The following is a 21518-nucleotide window of genomic DNA, read 5'->3' on the forward strand; positions in this document are numbered from 1 at the left end:
TTATAAAAACCCGACATGAACCCTCCCTCTCCCTCGACACGTGAGGTTTGTCTTTCACATCACCCTCTGGACTTAGCAGCTGATTCCCATTTTGATACTCATTTTACTTCTCAAGGAAGCCTCACCATTGCTTTCTACATAGGACGGAGTATTCCTTGGTGTACCAGGATGCTTTGTAGGTATTGAATATCCCTCTCAATACTTTCAAAGCAATTTTTTTTTGAGGGTTTGGAAATCACTTTGATTGGCACAGTGTTTTGTTTTGTTTTTTTTTCCTACCGTATTTTTCATTGAAACAAGTAGCACATAATTTAATTATCACTAACATAAAAATTAATTAGTTTTAAACTGAAGAGTACAATCACATTACTTTCATAGTCTGGAATAAAGGCTTTTCTTTTATGAAATTTTCAATTGCCCCATCATTCATTTTCCAGTATTCTGAGGTTTCTGATCCATCCACAGTGGACTTAGTCATACATTTGAGTTAAACCCTAGAGGAAAATACAGTAGAGCTCTTCTACAGACTGTTGTTTTCAGCATTGTTTAGCAAACCAATGACACTGCCCATCTTATTGGAATATGCTTAGCTCTTGATGGCTCTGTAGTGCCAACCTCAGCCATGCCAGCTTGATGTGTAACTGACCTGCTTCTATTCTGTCTGAGCCACAAGTAGTGTTTATATTATATGCCTTAGACAAGTAAATATAGAAAATAAATAGTATTTTCTAAACAGTAGAGTATCAAAAACTTGGAACTTTGAAAGAATTCTCTGGTTTCTGAACCCTTGCTACCTCCTTGCACAGAGTGCTGATACCTGGAAGTTTTGGATGCATTATAATCTCCTATTCCTAAGGTCCTCTTTATTTCTTGTTCTGATGTTTGTGCTCAGCCACATGCTATCCATTGGCTCTGCAGATCATTTTTTTTTCACTTTAATTAATCAGGTATTCACTAATTTATTATTCTTACTATGTGTTGATCATCTTTCCAAGGAAGGAATAAAACAGCTAAGGAACTGGCTTCTTCCATGTATAGAAGAAGATATGGGGCACCAACAAGCAAAGTAAATAGAAAATGAGCAAATAAAGGAACATTGGAAAACATTGATTAAAACAATGTAAAGAAAGTGTGAGGGTAGAGAGATTACAGTTATGGCAAACTTCTCAGAAGAGGTGGTGTATGACTGGAGACCTGCAGGAAGCAAGGAGCTGCTTCACTTTAGTGAAGAGTTCTAGGGAAAGGTGGTAAGGGGTGGAGCATCTGAGAATAGTGGGTTTTAATAGCCTGTGTAGTACTATGCTCCAGAGTGAGCACGTCAGAAAAGCAAGTGAGCTATATAGGAAGTATGCAGCACACAGAACGTGGAGCCAGCCTCTTAGGTTTGTTTTCTATGGACAGACACAGGCTTAGGCTGTGAAGGAAGAAGAGCTGTCCTGATTACCCATTCTCTGCCAGTGCCCTGTTAACTGACCAAATACAAAGAGGACTAGGGACCATGGCAGTCATCTGGTCGCAGCTGGCTCAACAGCTGAAGTTTAAAGAGAAATCTGAACTTCCCAGACTTTCTGTATTGGAATTGCAAACAGTAAACAAAAATATAATCATGAAAGGTAGGATGTGGATACTCACCAAGTAAGTGTTTTTATCCATGTGCAAGAAGTAAGTGTTACAAATAAAGCACAGAGCCACACACAGTTAGAATGAAAATGACTTCTGGATTTATGTCTGTCAGCAATATAGATATTTACAAATAACCCATATGAAAATGTAGAAAAGCACATTACATCTCCACACGCCATCCACATTAGCTGCATAAGCTTAGTGACAGTATTTGCCAATCTGCAGTCCCTCGTACATAGATATTTTGTGCATTAAAAAAGAAGTATGCATAATTTAAAATAAATTACATTACACAATTTACAAAGTAATATTAACAAAAGATTCACAGATAGCTAGCTCCTTACTCCAACAAAATAAATATTCAGGAAGATAAATTAATAAAAGTACTCACTTAGAGCAATATAATGTAAAGAATAATAGATTATAAATTTGATAAAATTAAATTTTACAATTGTACATACTGATATCTTCAAATTTCTGTGAATAAAAATGGGAGGAAAAAGTACCAGAAAGCAAATCGAAGTGTTTAATTAAAAAAAATAAACACAAACAGATTGTAAAAAAAAAATATCCAGAGACCTTATTGAGGCTTAAATTTAGATAAAATATAAATTATTACCTATAGAAAGAAAAGGAACCCAAAACAACTACAAAACAAAACAATAAAACTTATAGCCATTTACAGTGTAAGGAAAGTAGGTTTTTGCCGACAGGCAAGGTTGCTTGCTTCAGACATTTCCAGGTTTATGATCTTTCTTGACAGAGCAGAATAAAAAAAAATGCAAATTTAACATTATTTAACATTTTTTTCATTTAATCTTGTAGATAACCACTTCCCACTGTCTCTCTTAAAAAGAACGATTTTCATCACACTGCAAAATATCTTGTTGATTAAAAAAAATACCCAAGCAAGCAAGCAAACAATAATAAAACAAAGAAGAAACCACTTGCTGGATCCACACCTCCTTGTGTACATTAGCCAGAACATCTTAAGGAAGGACCGGGGGTGGGGTGGGGGATTATCACATAAGGAACAGGGAGATTCCGTTCTCAAGCCCAAAGAGACTCAGAGGGCTCAGGTATGTTCTGCAGGAGTTCTTACAGACTTGTTGAGGGGCTCCTGGTCTGCCTCCTCCTTAGTCCTACAAGGGGAACTGGACAAAGGACATTTGAACTAGGAGACACTTACAAACAACAAGATTCCAGGACATTTGGCATGCATGATTTTGCAAATCTATTCTGACTCTAAGTCTCCCTAGAAATAGATTCTCCTTTCTGCTCACTAGTGATAGATACAGGCTTTTGTGCTGATATGTAAGCAGGGGCAGGGAGGGGGCACAGGAGGGCGGGGAGGAGGCATGGGACGTGGAACAGTTGGAGGGTGGACCCGGAGGGGAATAAACTCTGGAGTTTAAAAAAAGAGAAAAAATAGTAAAAGAAGAAAAAACAAAAAAGAAAGAAAGTAGGGGAATAAGAGGATATTGGCTATTAACAATGTAAGTTTAAGATTTGACATTTTCATAGCAAGGATTTTAGTTTTAGTCTTCCTTTGACATGTCATGTGCATGACTTTTTTTATTCTTTAGTCATTACTTTGACAAGTGTATCCCATTTAAATAAAAATAGTTACATTATAACTGATAGTTTTATTTCAATAGGAATAATTATAGTTTACAGTGATAGAACCTGATTTCCTCAAATCTGTGAAGAAAAATGGGTAGGAAAAAGTACCAGAAAGAGAGTCAAAATGTTTACTTTTAAAAATAAACACAAACAAATGATAGAAAAGTAGCCAGCAAGCTTACTGAGGCTCAGAATTTGATAAAACACAAATTATTACCCATAGAAAGAAAAGCCAGCTAAACAACTACAAAACAGAACGATAAGACTTATAGCCAGTTACAGTAGTTAAAGTAGGGTTTTGCCATTGGCAAGGTTGCTTGATTTAGATATTTTCAGGTTTATTGTCTGACTAGACCATAATAACATAATATTATGAGTTAATAATTATACTGCACTTTGCCTTCTAAATTTTTGAGCATGTTTAGAGAAAGGTGGTTTGGAGCAAGGCAGACAAGGCTATAAACAATCAGAATAGAATTTGAGAGGCTAGGCAGAGAAAAGTGTCACCCAGGACCAAGGATACAGTAAGCTGGAGGAGGTGAACCAATGTGTGGGAAAAGCTGCTCTCTTCCTTTATAAGCAATGGCTTTATCTTGAAATATTCAGGAACCTAACAGTTCTTATTAAGCCACAGTAAGCATTGCTACTCTTCATAGCATATCCTGACACTTAGAGTCCCTGTGGAAAAGTTCTAAGCACACTTATAAAGAATCTATAGTGATGTGTACCAGTGCGAGGAGCTCTCATGAAGCATGCTTCTTTTCTTTTGGATGTCTTAGTGACCTGTGTATACAAAAGCCGTTACTATTTTAAGTGCCCTGAAAAGTGTCTTACATGTAAAATGTAATAAATATGCCTTTTTATAAGTGATCTGTGCTTTATTACATAGTTAAAAGACATGCTTTAACATACTCCTTTTTCAATTAGCTTAAGCTACATTCAAAAGAATGTAGGTTTCGAAATAGAGCTTCTTATAGTCAGCATATTGGATGGACACTGATGTACAGGCAAATCGGTTGCTTTCCAGGGAGATCAGCCATGCTACTTTTCCTGGGACAATCCAACAAAATTCTATAAACGTCTGCTTTCATTCATTCTTTTTCAAATCAAGTAGGACATCTTCCTTCCTTCCTTTCTTTCTTCCTTCCTTTCTTCCTTCCTTCATCCATTTGTTCCTTGTCTCTCTCCTTTCCCTCACTCCCTGCCTCCTTCTTTTCTTCCTGCTCACACACAGATTTGGAAAGGAAAAGGGACATCAAACAGGTTTCCAGCATTTCCCTTCTGAGAATAAAGTTCTGGGGAAATCAATAAAGGAATCTGTACGTGAAAACAATAACCTCCCATTTGTCCTAATTATCCAAATGAATACATTCTTTTCCCCACCTTTCTAACAATAGGCCACACAGTATTAATTTATCCTAATGATGAATATCAAAAGTGTTTATCCAACATGAATATAGTATTTAAATATAATTAGTTTTTCATAAACATTTTCCACCTTCACAACATTTTTTAATTTTTGATTTTTAATTGATTTGGTTACCATATCCTAAGTAGGAGAACATTAATTTTTTTTATAATTAATCACATTTTATCAAATACCTTAAGTGTAGTTTGGGGTAAGAAAAAATATCCTATTTTATTTCCTATCTCAAGATTGCTAAGTTTTGCCCACACTTCATCAGATTGTTAAAATTTTTCAGCTACCCACAGAGATTGTGATTTAACTATTTTGGACAGACTGAGCTTATTTTATTCAAAGAGCTCAACTCAAAGATTATTTGGAAGAGTGATTGTGTGTGTGTGTGTGTGTGTGTGTGTGTGTGTGTACTATTACAGTTTCAGAATATCAATATTATTTTTCCTTCCTCTTTAATGCTTTCCCTTAGTTAAATTCTTGGCTATCCACTCTCTTTGAAATGACGTAATCATTTAGTGCATTATATCTGGCATGAGTAAGAAGCATTCACCACATTGTGTTCATATTGAATTATATATAAAGATTTTTCAGTTGGGAGATGACAACATCCTCTTATTCAGAATTCGTTTCTAATCTGGGCAGAAAAAGCTGTTCTAATGGACAGCAGAGGGAGCTCAAACACAGCTGGTAAAGGCAAAACACCTCATCAACAAAACCACAGTTCCAGCCATACAGACATGTTTCAGATAAAAAATAAAACAATAAAATGAAATAAATAAAAGTCATGTGTTTACCGTGTTTAAAAAACTGAAAAGCAAAAGGGTCCCCATTCTATCAGAGGCTAACTGTAGCATTTCTGTTAGTGACAGAAGTATGTGAGTGCTTTTTCATGACACAGGTTAGCTTTCTTTTTCACAAGAAAGAGGTGAGCTATATTCCGTGGTGGCATTTCCTGTGTTTCACCAGTGAACACAGAGTTGATTTCCCAACAATCATAAGTTAATGACTATGAATTGACACCTGTGAAATTAAGCACACTTGATAGACAGAGAGTAATTGACTGGAAGCTAATGATAATATAATGTAGGGCTAGCTCTAAAGCCACATAAGGCATAAAGCCATAGAAGGCAGCTCAGGAAACTGAGACACGCAAATGTGGCTGGCTGGCTTCTCGTGGGAGGAAAGTTCTGTCAGAAAATGGTGTCACCCAGCTGACTTCTCCGGAAGCACCACACAGTGCCAGTGTTCTGAGCTGAACTAAAGACCTGACTGAAAACATTTCCTGTTTGCTCTTTTGCTTTAAAGGCTTATGCCCCTTGCTCTAGATGTTTAAGCAAGCCCTGGACAAGATTATTTATCCTTCTCTTCTTAAATTTTATATCTTAATAAATCACGCTAATTCAGATTTCAACCATGAAAAGGGCAAAAGACCATGACTATGAAATACAGCCTGTAAGACTGAAAAACAAATCAGGAAGACAGGAAAGCTAACAAATAATTTTGATTTCTTTTTGTTAGAAAAATCATTGATACACTATTTTCTCTATCTACTCAAAATTATGAAGACAACCAGTCCTTTTTTCTTTGCTTTTCTTCTTCTTCTTCTTTTTTTAAAAACAAAGATAACAAATATATAAATCTTGTCATAAACAGCCTTCCAAGAGCAACTGCAACCCAACCAAGGGGTTCTACATTTTGGAGGTTTGGGTTGGGTTTAGGGACTTCAACACTTGAATTATTGCCATATCGTCAATTTCATGATGACTATAGCAAGAAGGAAGAGTGTAGACAGCAGGTGTAATAGTAGATTTGATCCTGTTACCATCAAGACTGAACTAATTCTCTTCAGTGGACAAAAGCTTGCAAATGTCTCCACAGCACTCTTGGCACAGATGTCTTCATCATCCCATATGAAAAGAGGCAGTTTCTATGGCAACACTGGTTAAGTGCCTATCTTGCTGCACTAATATAGTGCAAAATGTGCCTTCCATATAGCAAAAAAGATGTAGGCAACCAGTGTGAAATTAGGGAAAGTAGAAAGGTATTAACACTAGCATATTTGTTTCCCAGACAATAACCACTATAAAATACCGAACTTGAGGACCCCTTCTTCTAAGGCTAGTACATGTCCAGCATTCACACATTAGAGAGAGACAAGGGTAAAGTCTTATAAAAGAGTTTGTCTCTAAAATGCAGGCCAATCAATGCTACCATCAACCATGAAGACGCTAAGTTGTTCAATGGATTTTCCACTTGGCATAGGCCTTACATCTTCTTCACTGTTAAAAGTTGCTTATTAACAAGTATATAAGGTGACATCATGTAAGTCATTTGATCGAGTATACACGTTGGCATGGTTAAGTGTAGAATTGTAAAGCCTTCAGTATGAACTCTTCATGCTAAAAAGTTCGGTGGGTTAGTGCTGCAAGCAGTCTTGCATCTGGCTTCCCAGTTGGCCAATCTCCTCACTATGTTTTAGAGATCAAAGTGGGTTTTTGTTTTTTCTTTTTGAAAAAATTGGGTAGATTTCAGAAAAGATGCCACAAAACTCTCAGGACACAGCATGCACTTCACTGCATCTCTTAGAATTCTCAGAGCTGACTCTACGTTTCAGTGCTATTGTCTTGAATATTCCTAGAGGGAGTAGGATTTTCTCCTTTTTCTTAATGATGGTGTTCATAACAGTTAAAGTTAATTATAACTCACACATTTGAATACTGGCACTCTGGCCTCTGGATGTCTACTATAAAGGGAAAAGGCCAAGTCTGGTTGTGTCCAGGAAAAGTCAATGTTACATATCAGCGTCTCCATCGTATGCTAAGGTTAAAGGTTTGAGGCGGTTGTTCTGCCGTCTTTGGGGTTTCTTTGGCTTTTTGCTGTAAGAAATTTAGAAAAAATTGAAAAAAAAAAGGTCAATCTTTCGTTTTAAATATTATTGTTTTAAATAAAAAAGCAAAACAAAATAGTAGATCTAAATTGTCCACCTACACTTCCCAGTGCCTTTTAGAATATGACCTAATGGTCTCTTTCAGTTTCACAGTTCCAAGATGTCTTAAGATACTTAACTATTTTATAAAAGCCAAATTATCCAATTTCTTAGTTGATACAATCGAAGTGATGTTATATTATATTTTGGGTTTGTCTCAGAACTTTTATAAATAATACACATTTACAAATACAGTGAAATAAGATTAAGAATTATAACATTTTTCTCTAAGAAAAAGTTTATGGCTTTAATATGCCATCAATGAAAGCAACATTCCATGGCATTTCTTCATGAGAAAAATCTTGAAAAAATTGACCCAGAACAGTCCTGACTTACTTCCATAATCCGACTGACTTAGATATGGTAGTAGATTTAGGCTTTCTAATATTAAAGTTTATTTTGTAAATTGAGAACTTTGTGTTAAGATGGAGTATATGTAACACATGTGTGTCACACACTACTTTGTTTCTGTGTTACTGGCAACTGAGAGAATTTTCTTGTAAGTAACTATCTTACATCTCCCTTTAGATTCTGAAATATTTAAACACTCACCACGCTAGATAAATCATGGAGACAATGAAGACTAACAGCACAAATGCCCCGGCTGCGACACCATAAACCCAGGTCTTTAATCTTCCATCTGAGAAGAAAAGGCATTATTAGTTTACATTAGTTTGGAACATATATGACCGGTTTGAACTTGTGATCAGGTCTCTTCAAGACTTAAAATCATTCTTTCCAAGCACAGTTACCAATAATGTAAAACAGCTAGTAGGAGTTAGAAAGGATTCGAGGGGAATTAGCAATGGAAAGAGTTGGAAAGCAACAAATCGTGTTTGCTTTCAGATGCTGAGTTCCTGTCTGAATTCTTTCTATGAAATCTTACCTCAGATTCAGTATGTATATTGTTCTGTGTGCATATGCTTTGACTTTCCCACCTACTTCAGGAATGGCATGTAATATATTAAAGATGAAAAACAATGCAGCTTTTGAGAAATTCGTAAAACTCAGATTCAATGCAGACAGGTATTTGACCATTCACTTTATTTTAACACTTTTTTAACATACTAACTTTTCTGTTTGGCAATTACAATCTTTTATCTAGTCTATTCTTAAGAGTGTGCTTTGACAATGAGAGAATTTTCAGAAATAATCACATAGAATAACGTAGTATAGGACTTTTCAATATCTCTTTTCTAACATTCCTGGGATGTGCAATCCCTGCGACAGGTACCATTCTAGTTCAGTTTTGGAGCTTCTTTGTCCTTGAAGTACTATGCTCTAAGTAATCTTTGACCATGTTGTTCAGGATGATGTTGCCTACTTACTTTGATGCGAACATTAGCATACATTCTCTGTGGCCAACATGGAAGTATGCAGGTAGCGTGTACAGATAAGTGTGTGGGTAATACTCATATCACAATTCAGTATGAGTATGAAAATTAGATGTGGACAAAAATGATCCTATGGAGACTTATCCAATATTTGAAAAGTGTCGAATATAATTAGTACTAGGTATTTTGTTTATCAGAGGCTCATTTGCTAGAAATAAGTTTAGCTAATATTCTAAATATTTTAAACTGGGAGATTTAAAAAGTGTTTTCCTCCTTTCCCTTTCCTTTCCTTTCCTTTCCTCCTTTCCTTTCCTTTCCTTTCCTTTCCTTTCCTTTTTCCTTTTTTTCCTTTTTCCTTTTTCCTTTTTCCTTTTTCCTTTTTCCTTTCCTTTCCTTTCCTTTCCTTTCCTTTCCTTTCCTTTCCTTTCCTTTCCTTTCCCTTTCCCTTTCCCTTTTTCCCTTTCCCTTTCCCCTTTCCTCCCCTCCCCTCTCCTCCCCTCCCCTCCTCTCCTATCCTCTTTCCCTTTCCTTTTTTCCTTTTTTCTTTTTTCCTTTTTCCCTTTTTTCCTTTTCCTTCTTCTCCTTTTCCCTTTTTCCTTTCCCTTCCTTTCCTTTTTCTTTTTCTTTTTTCTTTTTCTTTTTTCTTCTCTTCTCTTCTCTTCTCTTCTCTTCTCTTCTCTTCTCTACTCTTCTCTTTTTTCTCCTCTTTTCTTTTATTTCTTTTTTGAATTGAGTTCAGAATCAAAAGAGCTATTCTACTACTGGTATCTTTTCTGTTGTGATTTTCTGTTAAAATTATTTAACAAATGTTCAAAATGTTTGGAGGAAATTATTAAAGTGGAAAGAATTATTTAATTTGAGAAAAGATGTTATCTTTTGTGGAGAGCTGGTTGGATTTCTAGATAAGGTCCAAGTTGTTAATGGTAATTTGGTCTCCTAACTTGGAGAGGGGAATTTCTTACATGTTTACAGACAAATCAGCTTTTCAAACTCAATGGTATGTTCAGCTAAGATTCTAATAAAATGAATGATTGTGGATACTGGTAATCACCCAAATATTTAAAACACCTTAAAAATTCAATTTTGGTTCTCTTATACAGGAAAATGCTTTTACTTAATGGCCATAAATCAAGGTATGCTACCTATGCAATTTTTTCTTCATTTCTCATGTTTCTGATGGAATTATAAAGTTGGTGATGTCTGGATTTATAAGGAATCCCTCCATGGGGAGAGGGAATGAGACAGAATATGTGTTGCTTACAGAGTTTCTGTACCTGGAGACAGCATGTCCTATCTCAATTAGGAAGAGAAAGTTTGCAAAATAAAGGGTAGCACTTCTTCAAGTTTGCAGGCCTATTGCTACACTGGGTTCAAGTTCATCCTGGATATACTAAGATTATCTGTTGCAATATGACAATGGCCTGGTCAGCCTCTAAGTTAGGGTCATTCCATCAAGAAAGGAAGGCTCCATCACTGCCTCTGTATACTTGGCCTTAGCATAGACTCTGAGGGAACTGGGAACATCCACTGTGAAGTTGTTTGTTTATTTATTGTCCTAGCAGCCAAGTGCTTTTGGCATCAGTCTGCATTTCGAATGCTTTTTGGGAAAGGTTCATATCACCCACTCTGCATGATTATACTGAAAACTCCAAATGCCTTTATACTCTTATTTATCTCTGTTGTAAGTGACAACATATTTTTCTAATTATTTTTGTTATGACATTGCTTTGTTCAGTGTATATTTATTATACCTACAAGTATAGGAGTGGATTTGAGATAAGTAATATCAGTATTATTTTTTTGAAGAGTTTCATTTCTATGAATTTTGGTATAGATGCTTGTGTTCACAGTGAAAATAAAAAGATATAAAGATAGCTGCAATGTTAAAAATGAGTCCATGGGTTGAGAAATAATCATTTATTTGAAAAATTCTTGGTTATTAAAAAATATACTGTGATATTGGTGGAACGTCTAAGTAAAGAATTTTGAGTTCAGTGTCTGGTTGCTTCACCTGGCCCAAATGGCTGTAGAAACCATGTCCTGCCCCGTCCTGCTGGGTTAATGGAGGGCTGGGTTGGGTGAACTGCCCGGCTGGTTTTCACATCTCCTCTTTTATCCTCCACAGTGGGAATCACCACCACGGGAATAAGTGTGCATTGCTCAAGGGTGCTGTTAGAGGACATGACTTCAGTGTACCCTTCTTCACAGCGGCAGGTCTTCATCTGCAGGAGAACAGGGAGGCTTATACTACACGTGCAAGGTAATCTTGGCAAGGACAACTACGTTTACTCAGAGAAACGAGCATTAGGAAGCATTTTAAAGAGAATTTACCACATGCAATTTCTTTTTTCTTTTTTTTTAATCTCTTCTTTATTTACATTTCAAATGTTATCCCCTTTCTCAGTTTCCCCCACTCCCAGAAATCTCCTTTCCCTTCTCCTTGCCCTGCTTCTGTAAGGGTGTTCCCCGACCCAATCACCCATTCCCGCCTCCCCATCCTCAAATTCCCCTTCACCGAGGCATCGAGCCTTCACAGCACCAAGGGTCTCTCCTCCCATTGATGACCAACAAGGCCATCTTCTGCTACATTTGCAGCTGGAGCCATGGGTCCCTACATGTGTACGCTTTGGTTGGTGGTTTTGTCCCTGGGAGATCTCGGGGGTCTGGTTGGTTGATATTGTTGTTCGTCCTATGGGGTTACAACCCCCTTCACATCTCTCAGTCCTTTCTCTAACTCTTCCACTGGGGATCCCGTGCGCTGTCTAATGGTTGCCTTAGCTATGTTAACTCTGCCTCCCCATGCTAAGTCTTTCTAACGGTAAATAAGTCAAGTTCATTGAGAACTGTTCAATTAATTTAAAGCAAAATATGATGCTTTAAAGTCGATGGTTTCTCTCTCCAGTCAAGGCTCTTTGGGGACTGGGGAGAGGGGTGGTACCAGAGACAGAGGGATGATAGAAGTGGTTTGTCCATTTTAATGAATGTGTACTTACCTCACTACAATATGAGTGCGGTTGACTACAGGGTGGGTTACAAGACCTGTCAGTATCAGGCTGGCTCACCACCAAGCAGCCCCCTGTAGAACAGAAAATCATATTTTAGCAAATGACTTCTCTTAATGTGATAAAAACACACACTTGTCTTTGAAGTTTGAATCCCTTTGGAAGTTCTAAGAAGTACTGCATTTGTGAAATGGCTGGTTAACAATTTCATTAGAAACTTTGGGCTTTTTTACCCAGATGACAGCACTGTGGTTTGTACTTCATAAGAGTCCAAGACATATTGCCAAGAGGCTGATTTTGTAGCTGCTATATTTGAAACACTGGTTTCATATAACCTATTTCCAATAGTAGTTGGGGGGGGGGAGAGTCATTTAACCCATTTCCTCAAGCCAAGCCCAGCAATTACAAACAAAACAGATTGAATTTTATTTTATAGTTAAATATCTTTCTTGGCTATTCAAAATGGTAGTTTTCATAACCCTCGAAGTAAGCTTCAATTTGTTTGACCATTATACAATTGGGTTTATTATAGTGTTCATTTATTTTGAAAAAAAAAAATCACTATTCTTGATACTTCCAGATATTTTGTGGATGCTGGAAAGAAAGACAAAACAACCACTAAGTTTTTTGCTTGCACTATTTTCCAATTTGCCATTGAAATTAATCCCTCCAATTTATTTCTCACATGCACTACAAACTGTGAATTTACTGATATGGCACTTTTGAAGATGGAGACAGTTGCCCTAAAGGAGCAATATTGTTGACATACTGGGACTCTTAGTTTCAAACTATATTCACTCAATGCAACACAACTTTAGCCAAAACAACTTTTCTTTATTCACTGAGTTCATGGTCTTTTAGACACAATCAAAGGTTCCCAGAATCTGTTTTTCTTTTAATCTGATAAATAGATTTTTAGTTTTTTATTTATTCATTCATTCATTTTTTAAAAAATGCAACAAAATATAGTAAGATAAAACAAAAATGATCTCATCACAAAATCAGTCACTGTGAAGCAAATGCAGGTTAGTGACCATGCTAACCATCACAAAGTATATGAAAAGAAAGTTGTCACATGGCTTCCCTATATTGACAATTTATAAAGAAAAACAATTGATCCATATAGGTAATGGGCTTAACATTTGTTTTCCAAGAGAAACTCACCTGAATGATGGTCACTTATTTATCATAGTCATTTATCATAGATCATTTATACACTGATTTTTCAGAGAAAAATAATCCTATACAGACGTTGTTGTATTAAAAAGAAATTTAAAATGTGATTTGTACTGATCACTCAGTCTTTAAATTTTGGTTTAATTCTGCATTAGGCAAACTGTCTCAGCTGCAGTAGGAAAATAATAGCATTATAACAAAATAGCAGACACATATTATTTGCTTCTGTTCTTTGAAAAAAAAAACAACCCTTCAATCAAACAGAACCTTTTAGGAAACTACGAAATTCCTTCTGAGTCACTTAAAGAATGATGTATATTCATTTCGAGGCTCTGAGCTAAGTGGATGGCATCTCCAACACTTGGCTTGCAATGTCTACACTGCCTCGACTCTGCCCTTAGCACCCACTCTCCCTAGAATGGAGTTCTGGCTGAGTGATTTCCTTCCCCAAATATTGCTGTTGAGACAGCAAAGAGTTTCCTGGTAGGTGTTTTTTTCTATTACACGTTATATGTCCACTGGGAGATGCTATTATCAAAGGCTTCTTGGTACAGCTTTTAGTCACACACAAAACTCTGTCTTCATAACAATATAATTTGACATTCTGTTCTGGCTTTCATAGAGAGGAAATAAGAAATTAGGTTTCAATAGACCTGGGTCAGTTGAAATTCAATATAAACGTTGATGTTTTCCAAGAAGTGCATTGATCCTGGCGGGTCCTGTGATCGCATAATGGACATGAAAGTTAAATCATAAGTGGACTTTACTCAGGGCACCATGATGCCTATGACTTTCTTTTTCTTACTGAAGAGTTGAAACAAGAGTCCTAAGCCAGCAGGTGCCCTGGGCAGCTGACAGTCAATACCCCTCCTGCTTCTGAAGTGGAGATTCTGGACAACAGAATTGTCTTAAAATGATAATTATGGAAAAAATGTTTTAAATTTGTGTTTATGTGTCCAAAGTGGAGGGGTGCTTCTGACTCTGAGTTGTTTTCATGGAACTTTCAGGCTATTCAATACATACTCAGCCTGAAGCCTCTTTTCATTTTACTGGATTGATTGACAAATCTTCCTTATTAATCAATAAAATATCTTAATACTAGATTTGCTAATTTCTGTATATTATATTTATAAATGCATACTCCATTGCTCTGTATCATCCTCGAAGCACAATAGCAGAAGCAGTGACAGGAATCATCATCATTTTCTTTGTATAAACTAATTTGTTAATGCATAAAATCCCTATGGAAAATTCAAGAAATCACTTCTATTTATTTATTAACAGTAAGTGGTATTCAATTAAACATATGCTGATGCTAACTGTCCAAAGAAGATATAGTAAAGAGAGAAGTTGAGATATTCTAATATTTTAAAATAAGATAATTTAGCCCTGGTCATCAGACATGTACACACCATACATTTCTTGATTCCAACAATGTGTCAACAACTGAGGGTCCTTCAGGATTCAGCTGCATTATGTATTACAGGAGTACATATAGAGAAACTGAGGCATTGGTGTTTTACCTGTTACGTTTATGCCATCTGATCTTTGACACCAGACTGTCCGAGAGGAGCCCTTCCAAGCACTTGCCACCCACTTGTACTCATAGCATTGTCCGTCTGCAGGCACAGAACAAGAGGTGATGTAACATTACTCAGGACCGTGCAAGAGAGTTTCATAGAGCAAGCACTGCTGTGACATTACTCAGGACCGCACGCGAGTTTCTTCTCCAGTTGTACTCTTGATTTCTAAGTTTACTTCACTGTCATTTTGCACTGACACTTCTTTTCCTTGCCCTGGGATTTATTTAATTAATTTCAAATTTCGAGCTTCTGTACTACTCTGGAACAGAGCTACCCTGTCCCAGGAATAGGGAATATTTCATGTGCTTAGTAAATTTAGGAAGACTATGTTGACAGGGTTGGAAATTTTACCCAACTATTAGGTTAAATCTTCTAGTTCATTAGTTTTCGTTCTATATTTTCCCAGTATCCTAGGTCTCCTCTTCCAGTTTTCAAGGAGAGGTGATATTTTCTATACTTACTATATGTTATATGTCAGATTTCTTAACTATCACAGAACAAAGCTAAGAATTTTGAGCCTTATATTAACCACTACATACCAAGACTTTTATTGTTATCAAGATACCTCCGTGCTCCAAGCTGTGACATTGTAATACACTGAAGTTTTGGATATGGAATTTGCTGCAAATATTGAGGGAGTAGTTCTGTATACATACATAATATAAAAAGACACATGAACACATATATCCATCATGCTTGATGTCCAATTATTATAAAATTGCTAATGCTCACCAATGAATTAATTTATCAATTTCTAAGACCACATTAAGAGTCTAATTTTATAGTGCTTTTGTAGTTCTTTAATTTTGTTATTTTTTTAAACAGATGGAAAATATTAGATTTATATTTGGTCATTGTTAGCATAAATACACAATCAATGATCCTAATTATCTTAGACTTCTGGGACACACACACACACACACACACACACAGAGAAAGAGACAGAGAGAGAGAGAGAGAGACAGAGAGAGAGAGAGAGAGAGAGAGAGAGAGAGAGAGAGAGAGAGAGAGAGAGAGAGAGAGAATATCTAGAGGTACATATATAATGGTTATAGGACAACCTTGGTTATTGGTTATCAATTTCCACATTGTTTGGAACAAAGTCTGTGTTTGTTGGCTGTTGAATAGAAGAGGCTATCTAGCCCTCAAGCTCCTGGAAATGCTTCTGGTTTGCCTATCAAATTCATGTATTCACACTTGTATGACTAGCACTTTACTCATGAATTCTTAGCCCCTCAGAATTTATTTTTTCATTTAACTCTCAACTGTAAGTAGAAATCTAACAAGTTCAGTCACTCAGCACAAATTCAGCAGAACTAAATGAATAGATTTCAAGTGTCAAACTGGTGCAACTATTTTGGAAATCAATGTGGCTCTTCCTCAGAAAATTGTAAATACTTCTACCCGAAGACTCAGCCATATCACACCTGGGCAGACATATACTCAAAAGATATCCTACCATACCACAAGGACACTTGCTCCACTATGTTCATAGCAGCCTTATTTGTAATAACCAGAAGCTGGAAAAAACCTACATGTCCCTCAAGGGAAGAATGGATACAGAAAGAATGCTTCATTTATGCAATGGATTACTATTTAGCTATTAAAACCAAGGAAATAATGACTTTTGCAGGTAAATGGATGGAACTAGAAAATATAAACTTAAATGAGGTAACCCAGACCAAAAAGGACATGCATGGTAATATACTGCTGATAAGTGAATTATTAGCTAAACAATTAAGAATAGCCATGACATGATTCACAGATTATAGGAAGCTTAACAAGAAGAAAGACCCAAATGAAGATGCTTCACTCCTACTTAGATGGGGTGGGCGGGGCGACAAAATAATCACAGGATGCAGAGGAAAGGAGGGACCTGGGTGGGAAAGGGGAGGGGTAGGAGAAAAGGGAGGGTAGGTCAGGTATAGGGGAAAACAAGAGAGGAACCCAGAGGGTCAAGGGAACGAATAGACATATGCAGCAGTAGGGGGTGAGGAATAGGAGTGTAAATGCTAGAAAGTCCCAAACACTAGGAATGTGGGAGGCTCCTAGGACCCAATGAAAATGACACAAGCCGAAATGCCCAACAGTGAGGAGATAGACCCTGAAGAGACCACCTCCAGTATACAGACATGGCCCCCAGTTGAGAGATGGGGCTACCAACCCATCTCAAAATTTTTAACCCAAAATTGTTTCTGTCTAAAGGAAATGCAGGGACAAAAAACTGAGCAGAGACTGAAGGAAAGGTCATCCAGAGACTGCCCCACATTGGGAACCATCCCAGGTAGAGACACGAAACCCTGACACTGTTGCTGATACCATGGTGTGCTTGCAGAAGGATCCTGGCATGACTGTCCTCTGAGAGGCTCTACCAGCAGCTGACTGAAACAAATGCAGATAACTACAGTCAATCATTGGATGGAGCTCAGGGACCCCAATGAAAGAGTTATAAGGACTGAAGGAGCTGAAGGGGATTGCAACCCCATAGGAAGAACAACAGTATCAACTAACTGGACCCCTCAGAGCACCCAGGGATTAGGCCCCAACCAAAGAGCATACATGGGCTGGTCCATGGCCCTTGCTACATAAGTAACAGGGCCCTAGTGTGTGTGTGTGGGAAATGCACTTGTTCCTGTGGAGGCTTGATGCCCCGACAAGGGGGATGCTAAAGGGATGAAGCAGGAGTAGGTGGGGGGTGGGTGGGAAAGCACCCTCTTAGAGGCAAAGGGGAGGAGGATAGGGTGGAGGGCTCATGAAGAGGAGATAGAGAAGAGGGATAGATAACATCTGAAATGTAAATAAATGAAATAATAATAAGAAAGAGTTGAAGCACTTACCATCACATGATTTTGTTTCTAACATCTGCTCTGGACATAGGTGTTGATTCTCCAGTTCTTGTATAATCACTGCTCTGGACCGGACTTGTATTCCACCAAAGCCAAGATCCTCACCATTTACACAGGTCAGCTGACACAGACTCCATGAAGACCAGTCATTCAAATAACAGTCACCTGTAGGAAACAGGTTGGTTGTTTATACCCATGAGGGACAATGACGCAGGCACTCTTTTTGATGCTAACCATACATGTTTGGAAGTACAGTAATTATGCATGATATTTATGAGATTTTGACACACATAATAATTATCAGTTTATATGTAGTGAATATGTCATTTGGAATGGTTGGGTCGTTTCTGGGTGACTTACTGTTATAAAACATAAGCTATGATCTGAAGTTTGTCTGTCATGATCATTTTCTAAAAGACAGATAGTATTTGGTCAAAAGCTAACATGACATTTGTTATTATTGTAAAAGGGCTAGTCAAACCTACAACACATAGAGCTTGTCTCCAGGTACTCATAAAGTTAAATTGGCTTGAAGTTAAAGGTGAGAGAACCAATGCTTATAAATGTCATTTTTTCTTCCCAGAGGAGTCTAGCTGAGGCAGGCTAGTGAGTTGACATTAAAACAGAAACTGGCTATTTCTTTTAATCTACATCTCTAATCAACCACACCCCTCTGAGAAAAATACATAGTACAAAAATGCCAAATACCATAAATTCATAGCAAATTTCTACAGTCTGATTATATATCTGTGCAATCAACATTTAATCAAGAACAGACCATTTCCAGACTCTCAAAACTCTCCTGCAATTATAGCATATATACCTTTTCCTATTCATCATCTTTTAATCACTCATGTTTGTAAGAACTGCTGTATGTTTCAATAGTTCTAATTATGAAACTCTAGGGGAATATTGAAGTACAAGCTTATATTGAACATGTACATTAAATATGTGAATCTGTTGAGTATATGCATAGTAACAAAATTACATGATGGACCCATGTATTCAACCTCTTTTATCATTTTGAAAATAGAAGGTTTACTGAAACGTATCAGTCAGAAACCCCTTTTCATTTACCTACCAACTAATTGCTTGGTGACCAAGTTAATTTTGGCAGAGATGAATCCATAGAATGCTCTTATCACTTCAAGTATTTCATCTGTCACCCAAATAATTAGAGACTCATATTATGCTGGACATGACTAAATTACACAGAGTTGCTAGGAGGTGTGATTGATGAAAATAGTTCTGTGTCATGGGCTAGAAATCCTGGTAACCCCAAAATTATTTATGTATATGTATTGAATAGCATTATACTAGACAATATTAGTATTACCAATGAGAACTGGTCCTGTATTATTTTATGTTAAATAGACATAGTGTTAAAATGACTCCTAATTACTGAATGCTCTTCCCATAGAACAGTAGTTGTCTCAACAGGGATGTGTTTTCTCGAAGTAAATGTTTATTAATATTGACTCACAACTAGTAAAGTGCAGAGAATAAGAGACTTTTGAGTGCGAAGTCTTATATATTACATATTTCCTCTCAAGGGTCAGGTATTTTCATGAAAAAGGGTATAGAAAGATTGAAAGTTTCTCAGTTGGTGGACAACATCAGGGAATCAGGGCACATATAAACCCACAGTGATTGTGACTGTACACATAAGACATACCTAAAGTCAAGCCAAACAAAATCCTAACATGGATGGGGGAAGTGGGAATATAGTACCAACCTTATCTCAGGATTTATTGGCATTTGATAGATGCTGGGAAGTCAGAGTTAGTTTTTATTAATGGTGTGACTTCTAGTATATGGAGCACACTGTCCTCATACACAAGAGTAGTTGTCCAGTGTGAAGTGGACTCAAATGTTTGAAAAGGAAAGGGGGAGAAGGAGAGAGAAAGTGGAGAGAATTAGAGATAGAAATAGAGCTGGGATGAGAGGGAGAGAGGGGAATGTAGGGGAGAGAGAGAGAAAGGAGGGAGGGAGAGAGAGAGAAGGAGAGAGGGAGGGAAGGAGGAAGGGAGGAAAGAAGGGAGGGAGGGAGGGAGGGAGGGAGAGAGAGAGAGAGAGAGAGAGAGAGAGAGAGAGAGAGAGAGAAACAACAACAACAACAAAAACAAACAAGACAACAGAAGTTGCGTCCAGAGGTGGTGGTGGTAGCAGCTCAGGGAGGAGAAGCGTACATATGATTAAAATATATTGTAAGAAATTCCCAAGGTATTAATAAAATATTATGTAAAGAATCTAGTATACTTTGAAAATGTCGGGGGCGGGAACTAGAAAAATATTTAAGAAAGTTATAGAAATGCTTATATTTCTGAATGTCACACTTTGGGTTTCCTGGTGTTTACCAGGAAAACCTGGTATGGGTAAAAATTTAAAAAAATGCTGATGATGGGTTATATACCTTTACCTAAGTGACTATAAACTGAATGGAATTTAGATCTCTTTCTTTTGTGTAAGTAGGCTTAATCTCTATATGTATCTTTATTTGAATCATCATACATTTTGCAGAGAAAATCAACAATTATAATTTTCTGTAGTCTGTGCATTACATAATCATCATCTTGAAATATCTATGCCAAACTTCCAAAATTTAATAACAAAATGAAAGTGAAGCACTCTGTTCTAAATACACTTTCATATTTTGAACAAATCTATTGGAATAATAAATTTACATCATCCCTGCCAAATAAGAAAAGTGTATTCCCTAATTCATAATCTATGCTTTAAAGCTTACTATGTCAAATTTGTCTTGCTTCCAAGCTACACTGAGGAGGGCTGAATATGCAGCTCATGGATATTAGAGACCTTATTCTGTGCAGTAATGTGGTGCACCTCTGACCCACAGATAAATTGTAGTGAGTTGTTAGTAGAGATATCACTGAATAAGAAGGTTGACACTATTCACATGGACTATACGTGTAACCTCTTCTTAACTCTGGTGTTGCATGATTTTTGATCACACTGTAAACTCTGACAGTGTGAGCTGTTTCTAATTGTGGTATGGCTCAGCCATTGTTCCTAAAGCTTTCGGTTTACTGTAAATAGTGCTTGTAGTGTGACCCAACCCTAGCACCCACCTTTAATCCAAGAGTTAAATAAAGTTAATACTAGGTCAAAAGGTAGAAAACGTAACCAGTCTACAGGGTGTGAACATAAATAAACTCTAAGGAAGATTTTTTTTTTTTAAGTTGAAGGGTATTTAAGACAGAATGGAGGAGAAAGGGGATAGGCCTTCTGGGACACTGGTGAAGTCTGAAGGCCAGCTAAGTGCTATCTCTGCTTCTCGGAGCTAGCTGGTTTTCATTCTAGTATCTGGTACCTGAGTCTTCATTGGTAAGATGGAATGGCTAGGATTTGTGTCTTTAAACCAACACTCTGGTCCTAGGAAGATGTCCCTCAAATACGAATTTTGTTCATTGTTACCTGGGCAGGGCTGGGTGCAGGTTTCCTCCAAAACTATTTGTTTATTACCATCTATGATGAGCTCTGTGTTAGCACAGAACTCTTCGTCCACCACTTTGCTGAAATCCTCAGCTGAGCCATCACTCACAACACAAGAAATATTCCGTGTCCTGGTTCCTTCTCCACACTGGGCCTCCTGGAATGGAGGGAGAAATAGCTAATTAGAAGAAGAAAAATAATACATTAGAGAGCTCATGGTTTGCAGTCATGTCTGCATCACTGGTTTTGATTTATGAATAGCTAGAGAAGCATTAGAAACCCTAGGGAAGACGCCTTTTAGGGCACAAGCTATAAAGCATACACTGAACAATTTATTTGCTTCCTAGACAAAGACAGGCAAATAAATTTTCATTAAAATGGATCTGGTCTTCAAATGATTTTAAAAGCATAGGACGGTGTGTGTGTGTGGGGGTGCTTGCTATCGAAACTAATTAAAGGACTGGGAAATGGC

General features: G+C 37.1%; 1 protein-coding gene across 1 annotated transcript in view; it reads right to left on the reverse strand.

The window, feature by feature from the left end:
- Positions 1 to 1698: 1698 nt before the first annotated feature.
- The window catches only part of Thsd7a (thrombospondin, type I, domain containing 7A), a 437646-nt gene continuing 417826 nt past the window's right edge, over positions 1699 to 21518 (reverse strand). Inside the window, exons 22-28 of the mRNA NM_001164805.1 lie at positions 21029 to 21203; positions 17585 to 17758; positions 14688 to 14783; positions 11980 to 12062; positions 10998 to 11208; positions 8205 to 8292; positions 1699 to 7542 (exon numbers count right to left, since the gene is read on the reverse strand). Of these exons, the coding sequence (NP_001158277.1) occupies positions 7458 to 7542; positions 8205 to 8292; positions 10998 to 11208; positions 11980 to 12062; positions 14688 to 14783; positions 17585 to 17758; positions 21029 to 21203 (912 nt within the window). The 3' untranslated portion in view covers positions 1699 to 7457. The remainder of the gene's footprint in view (positions 7543 to 8204; positions 8293 to 10997; positions 11209 to 11979; positions 12063 to 14687; positions 14784 to 17584; positions 17759 to 21028; positions 21204 to 21518) is intronic.

Source organism: Mus musculus, chromosome 6 (genome assembly GCF_000001635.26).
Source record: "Mus musculus strain C57BL/6J chromosome 6, GRCm38.p6 C57BL/6J".
Taxonomy (NCBI): domain Eukaryota; kingdom Metazoa; phylum Chordata; class Mammalia; order Rodentia; family Muridae; genus Mus; species Mus musculus.